The sequence below is a fragment of the Bombus flavifrons genome, chromosome 1 (assembly GCF_040668555.2).
Source record: "Bombus flavifrons isolate JBK064 chromosome 1, iyBomFlav1_principal, whole genome shotgun sequence".
Taxonomy (NCBI): Eukaryota; Metazoa; Arthropoda; class Insecta; order Hymenoptera; family Apidae; genus Bombus; species Bombus flavifrons.
The window spans coordinates 15739474-15758130 of record NC_138442.1 but is presented as its reverse complement, the minus strand read 5'-3'; the positions used below and the strand labels follow the sequence as shown (position 1 = coordinate 15758130).

The window sequence follows — 18657 nt, the reverse complement described above, 5'->3', positions numbered from 1 at the left end:
CTGAGATAGTGTCGTTCGTGTTATATGAAGTGGCGCGTTACGGTTGTCGGTGAAATGTTGTTGATCGAGACAACGATAACGATGGATGAACGACATCCTGGACGCGTCGCGTTTTATAATCCTTCCAACAAGAGCCTTGACAATTTTTTAACTATTCGTTAGTTGCCTTAGTATAAGCAAAAAGAGAAAAAGAGAAACAAAGAGGGAGAGGAGGAAATTAGATGAAGAGGATGACGAAAAAGATAGACGAGCGAACGCTTCTCCGACGCAATTTCAAGTAATGGTTAATCCCGTGATTATATTGTACTTGGCACCGGTGTTTCTCTATCTGCAATATTAGAACATTTCGGTTCAACGAATATTTATTTGTCGTTTGAAAAAGTAGCGTAAATAGTTCAGACTGTATTGTTGAAGGGCGAGAAATAATATTTCAATGACCACCTCGGCAGACCATTTTTAGACAACCGCCCACCCCCCTGTTCCAAGACGAATCGGACACTCGTATGAACGTGACCCCTCAGTTGTCGCATAATAAAGCGAGCCAAAGATTGTTCCTGGTTCGAACCGCGCCCGTGGCTTATTCAGTGAACGTGACTATATTATCCGTAGAAAAGAAGTACGAATCGAACGCCTGAACCTTTGGATGAACATAAAACGCGGGTCCTTTGTCTCGATTTAATATAATATATACGCAATATAGGGATAGTCGATAACTTAGTGTACACAGTTATGATATATACGATATATTATCATACATAATATATTTTATATATTCCGAACGAAAGCGTAAACGATAATTTATTTAAGGGAACTCGTGTAGCTTTCGCCAAACGTGATTTTTCGTGTAAGACATGAACTCACTAAAATTTAAGCCACGCATAAGGAATACAATACTACCCCTATTATTCCGTATGTCTCGACAGATATATCCATATTATATATACGGGAATCGAGAACGCAGCCTCGTTTTGCAGTAGGTTCGAGGAGGCCGAGTACCTTAGACTCCGTCGATGATAATAAGATGCGCTTAATAGCACGACGTCACTTAGAGAACGATGTGTTCAGGATCTAGTTCTAGCGTTAAGTACATATGTACGCACCAAGGTAGCCACCGGAAGCGTGTTTCTCACGATCGATTCATCCGTGCTCAGCGGACCTTATTTTCGCCGGGTTTCGTTCGCACTGGAGTTTCCATTTGTTTCTCCGCTCGTGGTTATGCCGATTACTATCAAAGATACGCACGTATAGAAAGACATTCGTTCGAATATATTTGTCGTACAAAACGACGATATATTGGTAAATTAGGTTATCACTTTGTTTTTCAAACATACCACTATCGATAGGCAAGTGTAGATGCAGTCTTTTGAAAATTGCTTGATTAATAGTTCGTTCTTCTGGAATTCAAAATTTGAAGCATATATCGAGGAAGATTTGAATATAAAAGATGTATAACATACAAATAGAAATTACCTTGAATGCCAGGTACCCATCCTGACGATGTAACGAATTTTCGAACACGAATAATCAGGATAATACGTATTAACACTTCGCAACTACGCTGACACTTCATGCTTGATTTCGTTTCAAACGATTACTTTCGTTTTCAATTTAATCTCACGAATTTACTTAAAAATGTCGGCGTCCGTGCTCCTTCGATAACATTGCAGAGAGCAACGATACAACATTCAACACCATTGTTTCACGGTATCAACAACGAAAAGATTGTTCTTGTTGCAACAAACCGCCAAATATTGCTCACCTTAGTTCCTCGCTGATCGCGCCACCTGCAAAACCGTCGAGGTCTATAAAGCTATGTACATAGATTTACGCGTATGCACACGTAAATTTGAATATCGAAGCGCGATCGTGCAACGGCACCCCTTTATTTCTCTTTCGAAAGGTTGAAAAAGCAGAGGGACACGAAGAGCTCGGTACAGTCGAATACGATAAAAGGCTAAAGATAGAAAGAAAAATAATTCTATTTTATATTTTAACAGAAGCGATGCAACGAAGAAAGAGCGTGAAGTTTCATCAGTAAACTGCGGATGTGTTTATGCATCTATAGATAATTAAGTGCAAAAGGCTAGAAAATATATGTATATAACAGGCAAAAATATATAAGATATCCAAAGTCAAGTGCTTGTTGTATTATTTAGTAAGTAAAACGAGTTTCCATTTAGGTTCCATTCCTTTGGTTATCTTTATGAAGATATAAAGTTGCATAAACACAGACATTCGCAGTTTATTTATTAGGAATAGGACGAACGAGGACAGTCGCGTAATAAATCCGAACGCTCACGCACACTCTTGATGCATAAACACAATATGTTATATATACACTATATACATCCATAGTATATACATATGTATATGCATTAGCGGATTAACGAAACTCGCCTAATTATCGCCTACTACGGATTAATTACACCATTCATCTGTCTTTATCGATCCTTTCGTTCGGTCGCATCTGTTTCCCTTTGGTTCCCCTTTCTCCGCGTTCTATAGTGTAAATAAGAAGCTCATAGAAACGATGTAACGATGTAATGGAGTTAGTAGGATTAACAAAATAGTAGCAAAGGTGAAAACTTTAAAGCATATAGTATATAAGAGTCTCACGAGACGAGGTACACTATAAAGTAAGTAATGTTATACTGGCGAGAACTGGGTTCCCAGTTGGGCCAATATTCGATAAATATCGGCGTGAAGGATCTAGTTACTTTTCTTTTATCTCCTTAGTTCGTTCGTGATCGCGTAACGGTCGTTGCTTTTTTCGGATGGTAGATGGCAGAAGCCAATCTCAACGTGACATTGCCCGGAATCGTTGGTCATAAGCATAAGAATTAATTTTAAGTTTCTTCGCTTCGCGAAACAACATGTGCGATACAATCACCCGTGGTTTTACGCGTTTCCCCAGTTTCTTGCTGCTTCTCAATTGTATTTTAAGAGTCACGACGAATCGTGCAAAATTTAACTACTGCATAATTTAATTTAAAAAGATTTGTTCTAGAAATTACTGTATATCGAAATAGATCACACAGAACAGATTAGGGATAATAACTATAAACTTAATTAACATGGATACTAGTAAATATGGAACGTGACTGTGTAAATTGCAATATACGTCAATAGTAATTTCAGTTGCAGCTGATATCAATCGCGTACAGTATCGTAATTGCCAATACCCACTAAAACATATATTGGTCAGCTACCAATGTCATATGAGTAGTTATCGATCGTAATTAATAATCGTCAATGCAATTCTGTAGAAAAATTGGAATCAGTTTAATTGAGTTTGCGATAATGTTGGACAGTTATCTTCTTTTTTTTTATTCGCACAGAAACTGGGGTAACGATATATGAATTTCACGTATGATTAATCCTTAAACGCTGATTGCATCCGGTGACCTAAATCCCAGTAGATTCCTAACCTAATTGCAGGCACATGACACGGGGCAAACGTAACACATACAAAATCGGTAAATTCTCGGGTAATTTCTCGAATATAGGTTTGAGATGTTATACGTACGTGATTACAAGGCTAAAATCACTGAAATTGGCGATCGCTTTAACGCGGAGACGAAATTTATCGAGGATCGTTAGATGCAACGAAATGCTGGGTTGAAGAGCCTTAATGAGAGAAGGGAACCTGATGGGTAATCGAATTTATTGAAAACTTCGCAAAGAACACATCGGACGTTTTCGTTGTCGTTTTAAAAATTTATGTTTCGTTCTTAGGAAAAGTGATATCATGCATTCATAAAGATTTGATATAAAAATGAGAAAATAAATTCGATCGAACTTGTATTTGAAACTGTTGAGAAATTGCTCGTAAAAGCTGCATGGTGGACATCAGTTTCGTGAATAATCGCATCGCGTGCAAATCTTTCACGTATACACGAACGTGTTGAGAAAACAAGAAGAGTTGCACGCAACTTTACAGCAATAATGCTCAAACACGAGATTAAATGGCTACTTGTGTAACCACATTTGTGTCGTCGATGTTTAATGTTCGTGGAACAAGAAAATTAGTAAAAAAAAAATGTTGTATTAAATGTTCAATTATACTTGGTGTAATACTCAATAAGGAAATAAGAAAACGTGTCAATAATATTATTATATGGAACGCCATGTTTTTTAAATTGAAACGACTGGACCACACGGACGATCGTCGAAGCGGCAGCGAACGTCGCGTTTGTTGCGAACTGGCGCTTCGACGCGAGCTCAAAGATGAAAAAGTGATACCTTAATTTCGCTGATAAATTAACGATTCGGCTCATGTCTGATAGTAGAACTAGTCGCACGTACTCCAGTCAAGTCAAAAGCAATACTCGAATGTAGAATAATTTTTCGTGTGTAATGTCCATGAGTATGTACAAATATTCGAACACCGTTAAGTATGGAAACTTCGATGATTGACCATATTCGATAACACGATAACATGTTGCGAGTGAAACTTGTAACACGTCTCAATAGATGGTCGAAGCTCATAAATCTTAAACACGTAGGAAACAAAACTGATACGGAGTCGCACAGCCTCGTTTGAGTTGCATTAACAGAAAATATATACGTATAGAAAATAAAAATTGATGCTGGAAGAAAGTTTCATTTCAAAAAAAAAAAAAAAAGAAAAAGAAAAAAAGAAAGACAAATGCGTAGTTTCGTTTAACGCATAAAAGGAGGTGGTTAATGGTAAATTGACAGAAGTATGAAAGTTCGAGCATGCTATTGGGTCATCGTTACAAGATTATCTACATAAGCAATAACACATTACGCCGCCTAATAATCGTTTTAAAAAATGACTCCGGGTTCCCACGAGACTCGTTCTATGTGTGACACTCGATAGCAAACGTCCAACGAAAAATGCGCGCGATCGATCGATCAGTATTGCTCAAGGAACTAGAAACGAGTCAATAACGAGTCAATAAATTCGTAAGAGTCTCGTTAGTTTAATTAAACATTGTAGCAAGCTAACCAAAGTTTATAGCAGTGATATTAAGTACAAAAAAAAAGAACAAACGAAAATAAAAAAAATCGTGAAATTTCGTAGTCAACAAATGCAACTATGTATGTATATGTTAGTCAAATGTCACTTTCTTCGCTCTTCGATGTTGTTCGCGCGCATTTTCAGTCAGTAAGAAAGATCGGACAAAAGTGATCGTCAAAGATGCCGTGGTGTCGATAATTAAAACAAACCTGCAAAACATATTTTGTACTTACATATAAACGAATGGTTCGATTTTAGTGGGAATCTACTGATGATCACTTTTCTCACTTCTCGTGTCACAAGAAATTTCTCTCTAAGACTCTCACTGTTCACTGTATTTTCCACTTCGTCTGTGACTTATATGCGCACGAGAAAACATCAGTCGCAAGATCTGCAAAGCGTTCGCAATTAATAATTAAACTTTAACGAACATAGTAGACGCACTGAGTATAACGACGCTGGTGTTTTGTGGACGTAGAGATCTCACGTTATACCTTGTTTTTATATGAACGATGAAAATGACCAGGCGAAAAAAGAATCTTTTTTCCTTCGCGTATCTAGCAAAGATATTAAAATCTGTTCCTTCTAATTTGAGTTCTTTAAATCGAATTATTAAAACAGATACGAATAACCTCTGAAGAACTACGTCCAGAAACAGGTGCGAAAATGTAACAGAAGCCTCTCGCTCGAAATTCTCCTGTCTGTCGCTATACCTTTTCCTGTTTCGGCTTCGACTTTCCGTCTCCATGTGGCTTTATTCTTCTCTACTAACCAACTTCTCTATTATTACATATACCGCTTCCTGTCTAAACAACGTAAAGCTTGGTAGAAGGGTTAGCGGACACAAAACGACAAAACTGTTCGCTTACTCCCTCTATACTGTTTTCTATTGCTTCCCTATTCTCTCACTATTTGTCTCTGATAACCTTTTGTAAATCGAACGAATTCTGTTAACGAAGATGGTTTGATGATTCTTCGTCGAGGTGGTACGCGTGAGTTTTGATTCGATTCCGTGACGTTTCTAGCTTTAAGAAACGACTATCTAAACATAGAGGTCTGTCTTTGGAACTGCGAGCTTTCCTTATCGAAAAAAAAGAGACTAACAAGGTTGATAGATACATAAATTTGTAGCGCAGTTTGTTGTTTTGGGATAGTGTAAGAACGAGATAAGAGCGCCAGGGGTATAGAACGAGAAAGAATAAGAGAGGAAGAAAAAAGGAGAACGAAGAAAAAAGTGCCTATATACATCAGTAAAATTATTCGTTAGCGTGCATTTATGCGTTTCAACGAGTACGGACAGTGTCAATTACAGGTAAAAAGAAGCGACAAACAAGATACATGTGCGTGATGAAGACGAAAGATACAAGCAAGAATACGACGAAGCAATATCGAGCGACGATCCGAGATTACAAAACGCTTGCGAGTACCAATTATTAACAACGACTACGACGATGACGATAATGATTGCGAACTATGATTACTATTATTGTTATTATTGATTGCGAACCTAAATTAATGAGCTAATCGCCGTGGAGTGTCGCTCGGGTTCTGCTAGGTTATGCTAATGACGTTCGAGATAGATATTTTGCGATCAATTAAAAAATCGTTAGCCTGGAAGTTAATGAAACGAACAATACGAGAACACCAAATTGTATAATATAATTATGATATCGTAGGACGCAGTAAGTATCGATGCGTATTATTAACATTGTATAGCAGTGTATTATCGTTTGGAAGCCAGCTTGAAATTTACGTTTAATGTGACGAAGAAAACGTTGTCGTTTAGCTGAAAAATCGTGCTTCCAAAGCATCGTCCCACGTAGATCCTCGTGAGCTCGTTCGACGCATACCACGGCGCGTTAGGGACGGATGTGATATAAGGTGAACCTTAACCTAACCTATAACGCATATAGATATTGATATTGTATGCATTGTGATAGTATTCTCGAGGAAAAACAAAACGACACACACCAATTCAACAACAAGAACAAAAAAAGAAAAATAAAACAAACCGCGTAAAAAAATCCCTGCCTCCTCCAAAGTGCGACTGATATTTACAGGATATTGTTCCAATTGGATGCTCCCAAGGAAGCCGGGGTATTCAAAAGCAATAACTTCGTAGGCGGTCGCGGATCCTCGATGAGGTACCTTTGCGACCGATTAATATAAATAATAATAACGGCGCAAAAAAAAAAGTATGAATAGGCCGATGAATTTTTAACCTTAATAATTTTAATTGTAATGATGACTTAGCGGTGCAGGATCACACACCGACGTTACAAGTCTGGATCACGAACAGTCAAACATACACACACGTACACATTAACGTAGTGAACAATTATTTGCTACTCGTTACGATAATAAACTACCGAGAAAGGAAATGAATAATTAGCGAAGACGAAAAATGAACGAAAGAGAGAACGAGTGTGTGTGAAAGGAGAGAATACGAGCAAGAGAATGGTAGGCATAGGCGTAGATAATGAATCATCTTTACATGAGCGCACGCACGTGCGCGCGCGCACCCATCCACATAGTCATGTAAACACAGACACACCATACAGTGAGCCTAATAAACGATTTAGTAAGAGTTATTATTATAATTAAAGAAAAAAAAAAAGAATGAGAAAAGACGAGGAGACTAGCGATGGCTTTTATAAGATGAAGTAATACGATGCAGCGCGACAAAACGCGCACCACTGGTTACATTGATATACATAAATCTATTATATATATAAATATATATATATATTATATACATAAAAAAATATTATATATATATTATAGTATTCGAACTTTAGTTCGAAGAAAATAGCGACGGTACGACGAATGAGTAGAGAGCGCAAAAATAATAATATTATGTTTCGTCGTAAAGATTTGAAGAAAATGTGAGCGAGAGTGAGAGAGCGAATATGAACAAAAATTGTCAAATAGAAGAACGAGAGGGACGTGAGTGAATGTAACAAAAAAAAAAAGGAATAACAGTAACAGAAAGAATGAAAGAGTAGAGAAGTAAATGCAAAAAAAAATACAATTGTGCAGGTATCCATATTTTATAGCTTTTACGTAAGAAATTAAACCGTACACACGCAGAACGCGAAGTTAACTATATATATTTATATAGATACGTTGACACGGTATTACCGATGAAATTATATCGAATTACTGGTAGGCTGGCGTTATTACAATGATTTATCGCTTTGATGATTAGTACCGTCGTTCGCGTTATTGCGCGTCAACGCGTGAACTTAAACAGATACACAACAACGAGAAGAAAATCACAACACGAAACCAACCGAGTTACTTAACATTCGATAACGATTCTTTTATCATCGTTATTATTACAATCAACTGTCGTTCTTGCTGCTATTATTTTCATTTATAATTACGATTATTACCGGTTATCGTCGGTCGGATATTATTATTTATCGCGACGTTATAATTCTCATTGAACGGCGATGAAGAGAGATACCAGTTATATTATATCTATTAACGAAAAAAAAAATAATACAATTATACCTTGCATGACTACGTAGGGCTATACTGCCGCCGAAGCAATACAAAGAGCAATATAGAGTTAAAAGGTAATTAACGAGATTAAAGGTACTAAAGGTAAACGATATTAATAACCGCGGAGAAAAACGCCGTAGGTATTATACACTGAACACTCGACACTACTTTCCTTCATGACACTTTACACACACGTACATAAATACAGAAATACGTATTAACACACATAAGACACGCAACATGACAGAACACAAACAGAGACACGCACGATTATAATTACTTACACGCATGAACGCCCAGATACTCGGGTCACAGAACACACCACAGGTGGACACTATGTATAGTCATTAATTTATTCTGACCGTAGTGCTAATTGTACTTAGCATTTACGTAGATGACACTAATTGCCTAGGTCGACCAGCTCGTCCGGGGTTCCTGTTGCCGTGCGAGTTACACCCTCCTCTGATCACCCCTTTAACCTCGCCGGTGTATCTCCCTTCCGCGACGCGAACCGAAGCCACGATCGTCGTCGACGATGTAATTTCCTACGGTGTATCCGGCGGCAACGGCGGGAACCCTCGTCGATCGAATTTCGCCTAATAATGAAATAACAAAAAAAAAAACGGTAGCGATATAGAGTTATTCGTAGAATCGCTAATGTATTTCACTCGGTGCCTGTGACAGCTGAGCTAGCTATCCGTTCGAGAACGAAATGATTGACAATACATTGTTGAATAGAGTGCAACTTATGAAAAATCTTCATATTCCTTCGAAAACTTTGATAACTGTTACTATCTTCCTATTTTCAGTCCACCTTCTTTTTATATATTTTTTATCCTTGAGTATTTCTAACTTGTTTAAAACTTTCCATAAGGTTTCTTCCTTCTTTGAATCGTCTGAGAGATTATCTTTTTCCGATTGGAAATATTAGAAGCTTATTTCCATCCTCTTTTAGTCTACTCGATCCTCGATATTTTTTTATTTATTTTGTCAAAAAATGTGTTAGTTTATCTGTAAAGTATTATCTCGAGCAAAGGATTATTTAGCGAGCGACGGATAAAAAGGACACTAATCACGTGTTGTTTGTTTTCGATGTCTCTATTCGACAGCCAGTAATTTCCTCTATTTTCGCCCTTCTAATTACCTACTCACTGATGTTTCCACATCTGGTCGATAACAAGTTCGACTGACTATGACAAAGCTGTTCACGGGTACCACCTGGAATACGTAGTATTAGCATGGTGTGAAAACGATAGTGACGCTAGATGAATTAGCTTTAAGCTTCTTTCTCGCTAAGAGGGAACCTATTATTATAATAACGATATTTACATACATTTGTATTATTTGTAAACTAGCGCTAATACAAAACTCCAATTTGTGCATCGACACGCGAAACAAGAAGAGAGTCCCGTTTCCCTGAACCCTTATTCCTGGACCCACGAAGCCCAGACGAATGAGTCAAACGAAACCAAAAAAAAGAAACAAGAAAAAACAAAGAAAAAATGGTAAAAAAAAGTGAAAGAAATGGAAAATAAGCTCCCGCCCTTGTTCCTGTTCCGCTCGTTCGAACGGACTACCGTTTTTGTAACAAACAAAATACGAATATGTGAGTCACAACACTAAAAGAAAAAGAACACCAGGACACTTTCGTTTCTCCGTTCCAGTTTGTAATTTTTCGCTCTGTAACGTCTCTCGTCTATTATATGTATCTTCTCTCTCTGTAATATCGGGCCTTTTTCCTCCAAACGAAGTAAAACGAAAAAAAAAATGAAGGGAAAAACGAGAAAAAAAAGAGAAAAAAACGACGAAGATGAAGAACACGGAATAAGAGAACACGAACTTTACCTATCCTGATATACTTCTCATAGTGTTGGATGGTAACGTTACAAGACAAAAGGGAATAAAACGTTAATTGAGCATTGTTATCTATGTAATACAACATAGGATGTTTTGTATTATATTTTCATAATAAATAGACACGTAGAAAAAGACGTATTAACCATACCAGTGTTATTTTTTTACTCTCCATCCACTGTTTCTTAACTAAGGAAAACTTTCGGATAAATACATACTTATTGATTTATTTTCATTTCTTTTTCTAGGCTTTTATACATATACAATCGAAAGATTAGGATTTTTTCTTTAAGTCAATGATTCCCTTCTCGGAATACATGGATTATTTACAATATTTACAGTTTATACAATATTTACAAGTCTTTTGGTTCTTTCCTTCCTTTCTCACCCCTTCTCTTCTCTCACAACGTTAAAATTAACAGAACATTCGCATTTCTGAAATAAACAATTTTTCAATTCTTCGACTTTTGGATCTTTAAATATTAAAATTTTCTTTTAAGTAATTACTTATAGAGACTTTTAAATTCGTTATTCGTTCTTCGTTTTCTCAATCAAATTTGTAATATGTTTCCCTTAGTTAATTATTATCATAATTTTACAACTCTTGCAAAGTCGATAGACAGACGTGGAAGAAGAGAAGAGTCACGGATAGCTCCGTAACAAGTCACCTGTTATATAATAGTTCCTGTCGACGTTACGAGAGGCATGAAAAGAACCTATAGAGGCGATCACGTATTGGCTCTTCCATTATAAAGCAACAACTTCGATACCCTTTCCCTGTAGCTAACAATAAAAAAGCGCGGATGTTGAACTTAAGGAGGCAGCCGAGGGCTGAGCGTAGAAGAAATTCAAGTGAAACTCAGCAGAAGTTAGCAACGTTTCAAGTACCCAGAGAATGTGGAACGTTTCGTTCACGAACCTTCTCTCGTTTCGCTTCCAAGCGTTCCTTTGCTTTAAATTTCCTTTTAATTGAAAAAATAATTGAGATAACGTTGAAATTTCTCCAGTCGTTTAATGTATTTTCACCAGAAAAATTTATTTCTATCACGACATAGCAAACAATTTTTATGATATCTTTTCGTATATTTAAGGGTTTACAAGATATTTATGAAATAGCATAGAGATTACTTAATTTTTTGCTAAATCGCGATAAGTTAAAAATTCGATGAAAATCGTATGAAAGTAAATACATTGCCTTGTTAGTAATTTGATCTACGCCATGCTAATTGAAGATTAATATCTCAAATTAATGTTTCGAAATTAATCTAGCAGCGTTATCGTTCCTAAATCATCTACATACAGCAGATATCATCACAACGAAGTATTACACGATGACTTTGGTATGATTTAAAGAGGATATCATCGCGTTTGGAGATGATCCAAAAGCAGTGTCTTTCTTCTGACAGAAGCCATTTATTTTGCATTTCGTCCTATGTTGACTGCGCATGTGTAATTTGTCACATTCTTTTCAAAAGAAGGTATAATATACATATGCAGTCGCAATTAATAAGAAGCGTTTGATCGTTTAACCTTTTCGCTGTGATATTCCCGCAACAGAAAGCGCTTTGGCATACAGGTCGAAGCAATTTATCAAATCGTTAAAATGTCTCCACTTCAAGCGGACTGTATACATCACGTGATGCAACATTGGGAACCGTTTCGTTTTGTCTATTTTGAAACTTTTTTTTTTATTTTCTACCGTCCGGAAGCTGTAGCTTGTCCCAGTTACGTAGCAAGAAGGTTAATTGGTTTATTTTATTATTTATTCTTTCCACTCTTTTGTCCTTGTTATTAATGTAGTTCATAGCTTTCTGTTTCTATTATTTAATGTTAGAATGTAAAAGTACACGGAATGTACGTGAAATGCTAAAACATATAATATATATATAAGGTAAAATGTAACATATAGAATATATTCGCTATAAGATATAGTAAATAAAATATATTTCAATTTAAATTTTATTTCTTTAATTGTGTTTATAAAAATATGAATTGTCTCATGAAAATCCATAACTACTTCTTACTATTTGAAGTCCTTTCTATCCACAACTTGTATCTTTACCATATCTATCTATGTAGTAATTTCAATATCAGTCATTGATCGATCAGATATACAAAATATACAAAAGATAGCAAGTATCGCTTTGATATTTCATCGATTGTTTATGAAAAAGGAACGTGTAAATAATTAGGCAATGATTCACCCAAATAAATTCGCACCACCGATGCAACTTCGATAAGTAACAGTATCGTCAGGTGAAATTCGAAACTCCGAAACTGTAGTTTGAGAATTGCATATTGTGCAAAATTAGAATGCTGGTTAAGCTGATTAATATTCGGCTTACTTATTATTCGTTGGAGCGAAGGTTCCAAAAGTGTCAAGATCAACTAGTCAATACAAGTATTTCTTATATTCGTACAATTTCAACAGTTTCGATACCTTCATTAAGGAATCAGCATGAATGGCGCAAATGTCTACCTTTTTGTTCTTTTAATTTCATCGTTGGCATATTTCATCATCAGTTCCCCTCGGACTTTCGTTGTTGAAACACTTAGTGGACCTGTTCGTGGTTTGGTGTTGCGCACAGTATGGAATTCAGTCAAATATTCTTCGTTCAAAGGGATTCCCTATGCGAAACCACCCCTTGGTGACTTGAGATTTAAGGTGAAATTAAGTAAAATAGTTCTTTTTTCCGAATATTCTTGATCTGACTTCCATTGCTGATTACAATATGAAACTCGTACCAAAAATATCAAAATAAAAGTCATATGAAAAATAAGTATCTCTTTACGAGGGAAAAATAAATATTTCTAACAATGTATTGTAACAGTTATATTTCTAATAAATATAATAACAGTGATTTCGACTTACGTACAGAATGCTTCAGTGATATTCCATATAATCGTTTCATTTGTTTTGATTATTGCAGCCTCCGGTTCCGAAAGAACCATGGAAAGGTGTGTTAAATGCTTTCAAAGAGGGCAATATGTGTCCTCAGTCGGATTACGTGACGAGCGTATTTAATGGTCACGAGGATTGCTTGTATCTGAACGTGTATACTCGTGAGGTAATTATTGTTTCAATCTCGTAGAGATTTGATACTAAATAATTTCGATAAAGTTTACCGAGTTTCTGGACCAAAGACTTTAGAAGATACAATCGTTATTAATAGATGATATTCAAGGGTAAAGTAAGATTGAGACCAGTTATGGTGTGGTTATACGGTGGTGGCTATATGTCTGGTCATTGTAATTCGTCCTTATACGGACCTGATTTCTTTATGGAAGAAGATGTTGTTTTGGTCACCTTCAATTACCGACTTAGCGTTTTAGGTATTACCATTACAAACGATATTTCTTCGTTTGAAATTAATTTTTTATGGTTGCCTAATTTAGGCAGCTTTTAGTTACTTCGTAGAATATTAATTAATCTTCCAGGATTTCTGGCGCTAAATCATCCGAACGCAACGGGTAATGCTGGTTTAAAGGATCAACAGTTGGCTTTTCAATGGGTACAAAGCAATATTGCCGCGTTTGGGGGCGATCCAGAACAAGTGACAATTTTTGGGGAAAGTGCTGGCAGCACTTCCATCGGTTTTCACATGTTATCTGAACGATCCAGAGGTACATTTTTAAAATATTCGCTATTCTTCTGTTTTTTTTTTTTTGTTTTGGATTTTTATTTCTTGTTTTATATCGTTCACTTTTTCAGGACTGTTTCGTCGATCGATTAGCATGAGTGGCACACCGTTGTGCCCCTGGGCGTACCATACACCGGAACAGATGATTCAGAATGCTTATAAACTCGCTGGCTTTCTTAATTACGTACCTAAGAGCAGGGATGATTTGTTGAATTATCTTCGTCACGTACCTGCGATCAAACTTATAAGAGCAGCGGAAAAAATTGACCTGGTAATTAATCCTACTAATACTGGATTGATTACTTGGAAATTTTAATATCGTCACATATTAATTCAAATTCCATGATTTCCTATATTTCTAGAATATATTGCCATTTCGACCGACTATAGAAAATCCCGATATAGATCCTACCAACAGCTCGTTTCTAACAGAATGTCCTATAACAAAATATCATAATGGAGACTTCTATCATCACGATATGATGTTGGGTTACACTCGCAACGAAATTCTTCTCTTCCTAGGTCGTAAGTATCACAATTATCTTCTAATAATATTAATTGCGCTATATTATTATACCGTATGATACTAAATACACTTACGTTTGACACGTTTAGCGCCAATAGGAGTGGCAAACATGATCGACTGGGCCAGAAAGTATCTCCAGAGCATAAATACATATAATGGGAAGTATACCAAAGAACCAATAGCTCTATTCGCGCAAATTATATGCAATTTTTTTAACACCAGTTATAATAAGCTGGAGAAGGTAAAAATGATTTCTTTTTACTATCTCTATATAACAATAGTCTTTCTTATCTTTTTGTAATAATATCGTTAACATTTATAGATCGCGATGGATATACTTTTCTCTGGCCCCATAGATCTGACTCAAAGGTTAATTACTACGCACAATAAGGGTTACTCTACCTATTATTACAGATTATCGTATCAATCAAAGTACTCTTGGCACATAGTTGATCACAATCCATTGAATGGTACATTTTTGAAAATACATACTATGCCGTTACATATGAAGGATAGAAACGTAAAACAAAATATAAAATATAAAGAATGGTATTTCTGGAATTGATTGAGAGTTCTTTCAGGGACTGCTCATTTTGACGATGTTGGATACATATTCAATTCAAATGCACTTCGTGCACCTACAAATCCGAGACATAGATTCAATCGATTCAGAAAAAAGATGGTGAAGCTGTGGGCTAATTTCGCCAAATACGGGTCCGATTAATTAGAAAATGAAATAGATACTTAATTACTTATACTATTTTATATATTTATACTACATATTGATAGTATCGTACTAATACATTCAGAAAAATTATATATGTTTTTATTTTCTCAGAGATCCTACTCCAAAGAATCATAGTCGTTCACATCTCGACGTCAATTGGACAAATTCTGGATACAATGGTCTTCAACTAGACATTAATACAGTTTCCACGATGCATAAACGTTTGATCGATGCAAAGACTGAAAGTTTCGAAAGATTGTACTACAGGATACTGCCACTGGTTTCGTCTTGCGTGAACAAGCCTATAAAGTTTTTAAATTGTGTCTGATATTGTTGTATATTGTTACGTTTAATAAAATTAAGAAGAAAAGCTGTGTTCATCTTTTCGAGCTTCTTTCAACAATTATTAAAGCTCAGAACGATAATCAAAATTTTGTCGAGAGTCGTTAATATAATATTAAGACCACAAACGAAATCTCGATATTGTAACATGAAAAACATATTTTGATGAGTCAGGAAATAGTCTATTTTCAATTCCAACAGAAGAACAGTAAAAAGATAGCATTTATATGCCTAGCTTATCTTTCAGATAGTAATTAACGCAGATACGTATAGAAATAAGGTATAAATTTTCATGCAAATGAATTTCGATAAACCATGCACAAACAAAGATATCGAAATTCATTTAAATTTATGTATATCGTTCAAAATAATTTGAAAGTAATTTGAAGAAAGAAAAGAAATCAGGAGAATAGAACTTATTTTTTTCGACCAACGAACTTCTGATTTAACATTACTACCGTGCAAATCTCAGAGATGCTGACAAAATTCATTATCTGGCTGGTAAATTCCGCCAATCTTATCTCGGCTGATATACAAACTCAAACAAAACCATAGAAACAATGTCACATGTTTTATGTATTCTTTTAACAACAACAATTATAATTCTTACCCGCGAATATTTATAAACTTTAGTTGAAAATTATACGTACGATATCTATAATGGATTCTTAATAGCATGACACAAGCTGTCACGTGGAAACAGGAAAATACCTATAAGGATTTGTACATCGTCTTAATAACTCGAAATCAACGAAGAATGTGGCGTGAAATTCTTTGCTAGTAATTACTCGGCTAAACTCGTTTCGATATCTTTCCTTGTGAAATAGACTCGACGCATTGGGTAACCATTTTCACGCAACGAAACTTTTTCTCTATACGTATGTGTTTCAAAGAATGGATCTTGGAAATAATTGGAAAATAATTTAATACAGCGATACAATTAACAAATTTTAGGTAAATCGTACGTACTAATGTTGATCCAACTGGCTTAAAGAAGACAGAATTGCTTTTCTTGATTCATCGAATTTATGACAGAGGAGATACGAGTGAAATGTATAAAATTTATAAAATTAATAAAATAAATAAGATTTATAAAAACGTAGAAATGTATAAAAAGCTCAGAATTTTTGACGTCAGACGAAATACTTATTCGAGCATAATTTATATTAAGTGATACGAACAGATTGTGGCGGTCCAAAGGAAAGAGTTTAAGCACATGTGTTGGCCGCATAACCTGCGAAATGACGTGCGAGGCCAGGACGTCGTAAAAGAAAAAACCCTGGCCAGGACGTCGTAAAAGAATAAACCCTGGGGCTTGCAAAAATGCGCAAGGGCTTTCGATAATAAAAAAAATCGTTTGCCTACCAATAGAAAAGAAAACTTTCTCTTTCGGGGGCAACCTATATAAAGGGAAATGAGGAAAAACTCGAGACAGTTACAGACGATTAGTCACAATCAGTCAAATTTACAATGTAGACGCAATTACACCCGGAATTGCATGTGGTGAGTAAAGTCGAGTCGAAGGCGAACAAATGAAAAACAGTACCAGCACGGTCCAGGTAACGCGCACTAATAAGATCGTGAAATCCGTCTCATAATAGTAATAAACTTGTTTTCAAATTGAAAAAAGTATTTCTTTGGTACCCTACACGTCCTAACACCTCAAGATAATCCCTGCAATAAAGAGAATTTCGTGCGAAATCTAAGACTGAAGAAGTGATATCAGTATCAAACAAAGTGCATACAAAATACGTAATGGGAATTAACAATTCTAATGCATCGTAAACAGCTTCCCTGATTAAGACAAAGAAACGAGTGTTGGAATTCTTATTCATTTAACTACCGCGTGTGCTTCTTCCTTGTTAGAGTTAGAGCAATCAACGGAGCCATTGTTACTAATTTGCTTTTTCACTTCCTAAAATATTTCACAAGTAGGACATCTTTCTGTCAATTTTCTCGTATTGATCGCTCTTTTCAATACTCTCTTCGTTATTACAAAGTAGTAAAAATAATCCTATTACCGAGCTACGTATCAGTTAACTGATATTTTATCCTCCAATCTTATTATCGCGCCAATAATCGATAGTGCTTACATTTATAGTATTGCAGCATTCTAATGATTGTTACAAATAAAATATTCGTTTCTACGAACGATGCAACATAAATTGAAATACGTCACCAAGAGATTAATAAATCAAATCTTCTAAGTGTCTACTCTCAAAAATAAATTTCGGCGTATTTCGAAAAAGAAGAATCATCGCAACGTCAGAAAACACAGCTTGTTTAAAATGGTAATCACGACTTCATGGTTCTTTCAATTAACTATCACATAGGTAGAGACAGAAAGGGGAGATAAGGAAGGAGACGTCCATAAATCGTTGAGCTCTGTGTGTTAACAAAACATGGGTTTTGCAAAATTCTGATTGACGCCATAGCACCTCGGATTACAGGAGAACGGGGTGTCCTCGACAACAGAACGTAACAAAGTTAAACAAGAACGCTATACTCGACCGACCCAGCGCTCGATCAAAAGTGAAATCTCTCTGGTATGTACCTCATAGTGCTCCCTCGAGTTCGCGATTTTAGTTGGACTTCGTTAGCGTCGACAGACTAACGTTCGTCGATCGATCGACCAGCGCTCGATTTTTCTATCATAACACGCGTTTTCATCTCTTATTCTACTTTCTATATTATTAATATACAATGGATATTTTCTAATCGAGTATATTTTATACCATAATATCCAGAAAGTATCGTACTATTCTATGATATTTCTTGTAATAATTGAAAGAAAGGGAAAATCAAATAATTGTCAGTGAAATTAAAATATTATCGCTTTAATTGCTTGAAAATTCAATCTCTGGAGGATCTTTAAATTTATTTCTTCGTAAACCATCGTTAGATTTCACACAATGCCTTTCACTGGTGGAGTCACGGAGTACTGAAGGAAGAAGATTTGTTCTCGTAAAGAGTTTCGGTTCATCTTTACGTCTGATAATTGGAATAAACGTGGATTAAGAGGAAGTGTGAATCTCGCTAAACCGTCGGTAAGCATCCGAGTTTAAAATATCGTTCC

At 35.8% G+C, this 18657-nt stretch overlaps 2 protein-coding genes across 6 annotated transcripts in view; one reads left to right on the top strand and one right to left on the bottom strand.

The window, feature by feature from the left end:
• The window catches only part of LOC138178453 (uncharacterized), a 92829-nt gene that overhangs the window by 73136 nt on the left and 1036 nt on the right, over window positions 1–18657 (bottom strand). For all 5 annotated transcript variants that reach the window (XR_011172704.1, XR_011172706.1, XR_011172705.1 and 2 more), the window contains exons 2-4: window positions 5218–5375; window positions 1471–1784; window positions 1101–1394 (exon numbers count right to left, since the gene is read on the bottom strand). The gene's annotated coding sequence lies outside the window, so the exon portion shown is untranslated. The remainder of the gene's footprint in view (window positions 1–1100; window positions 1395–1470; window positions 1785–5217; window positions 5376–18657) is intronic.
• On the top strand, window positions 12513–15567 carry LOC138183109 (juvenile hormone esterase). The gene is made up of 10 exons (XM_069119676.1): window positions 12513–13010; window positions 13276–13413; window positions 13519–13678; window positions 13784–13969; window positions 14058–14257; window positions 14349–14511; window positions 14602–14753; window positions 14835–14982; window positions 15094–15226; window positions 15351–15567. Exons 1-10 carry the CDS (start codon window positions 12804–12806, stop codon window positions 15565–15567), a joined length of 1704 nt encoding a protein of 567 aa, XP_068975777.1. The 5' UTR covers window positions 12513–12803.

What these genes read in the sequence shown, in the direction of transcription:
- LOC138183109 (XM_069119676.1), top strand. Translation starts at nt 12,804, where the DNA reads ATGAATGGCGCAAATGTCTACCTTTTTGTTCTTTTAATTTCATCGTTG. An exon ending in TTACCGACTTAGCGTTTTAG is followed by an intron (nt 13,679 to 13,783) that starts GTATTACCATTA and finishes TTAATCTTCCAG; the next exon opens with GATTTCTGGCGCTAAATCAT. An exon ending in GTTATAATAAGCTGGAGAAG is followed by an intron (nt 14,754 to 14,834) that starts GTAAAAATGATT and finishes TAACATTTATAG; the next exon opens with ATCGCGATGGATATACTTTT.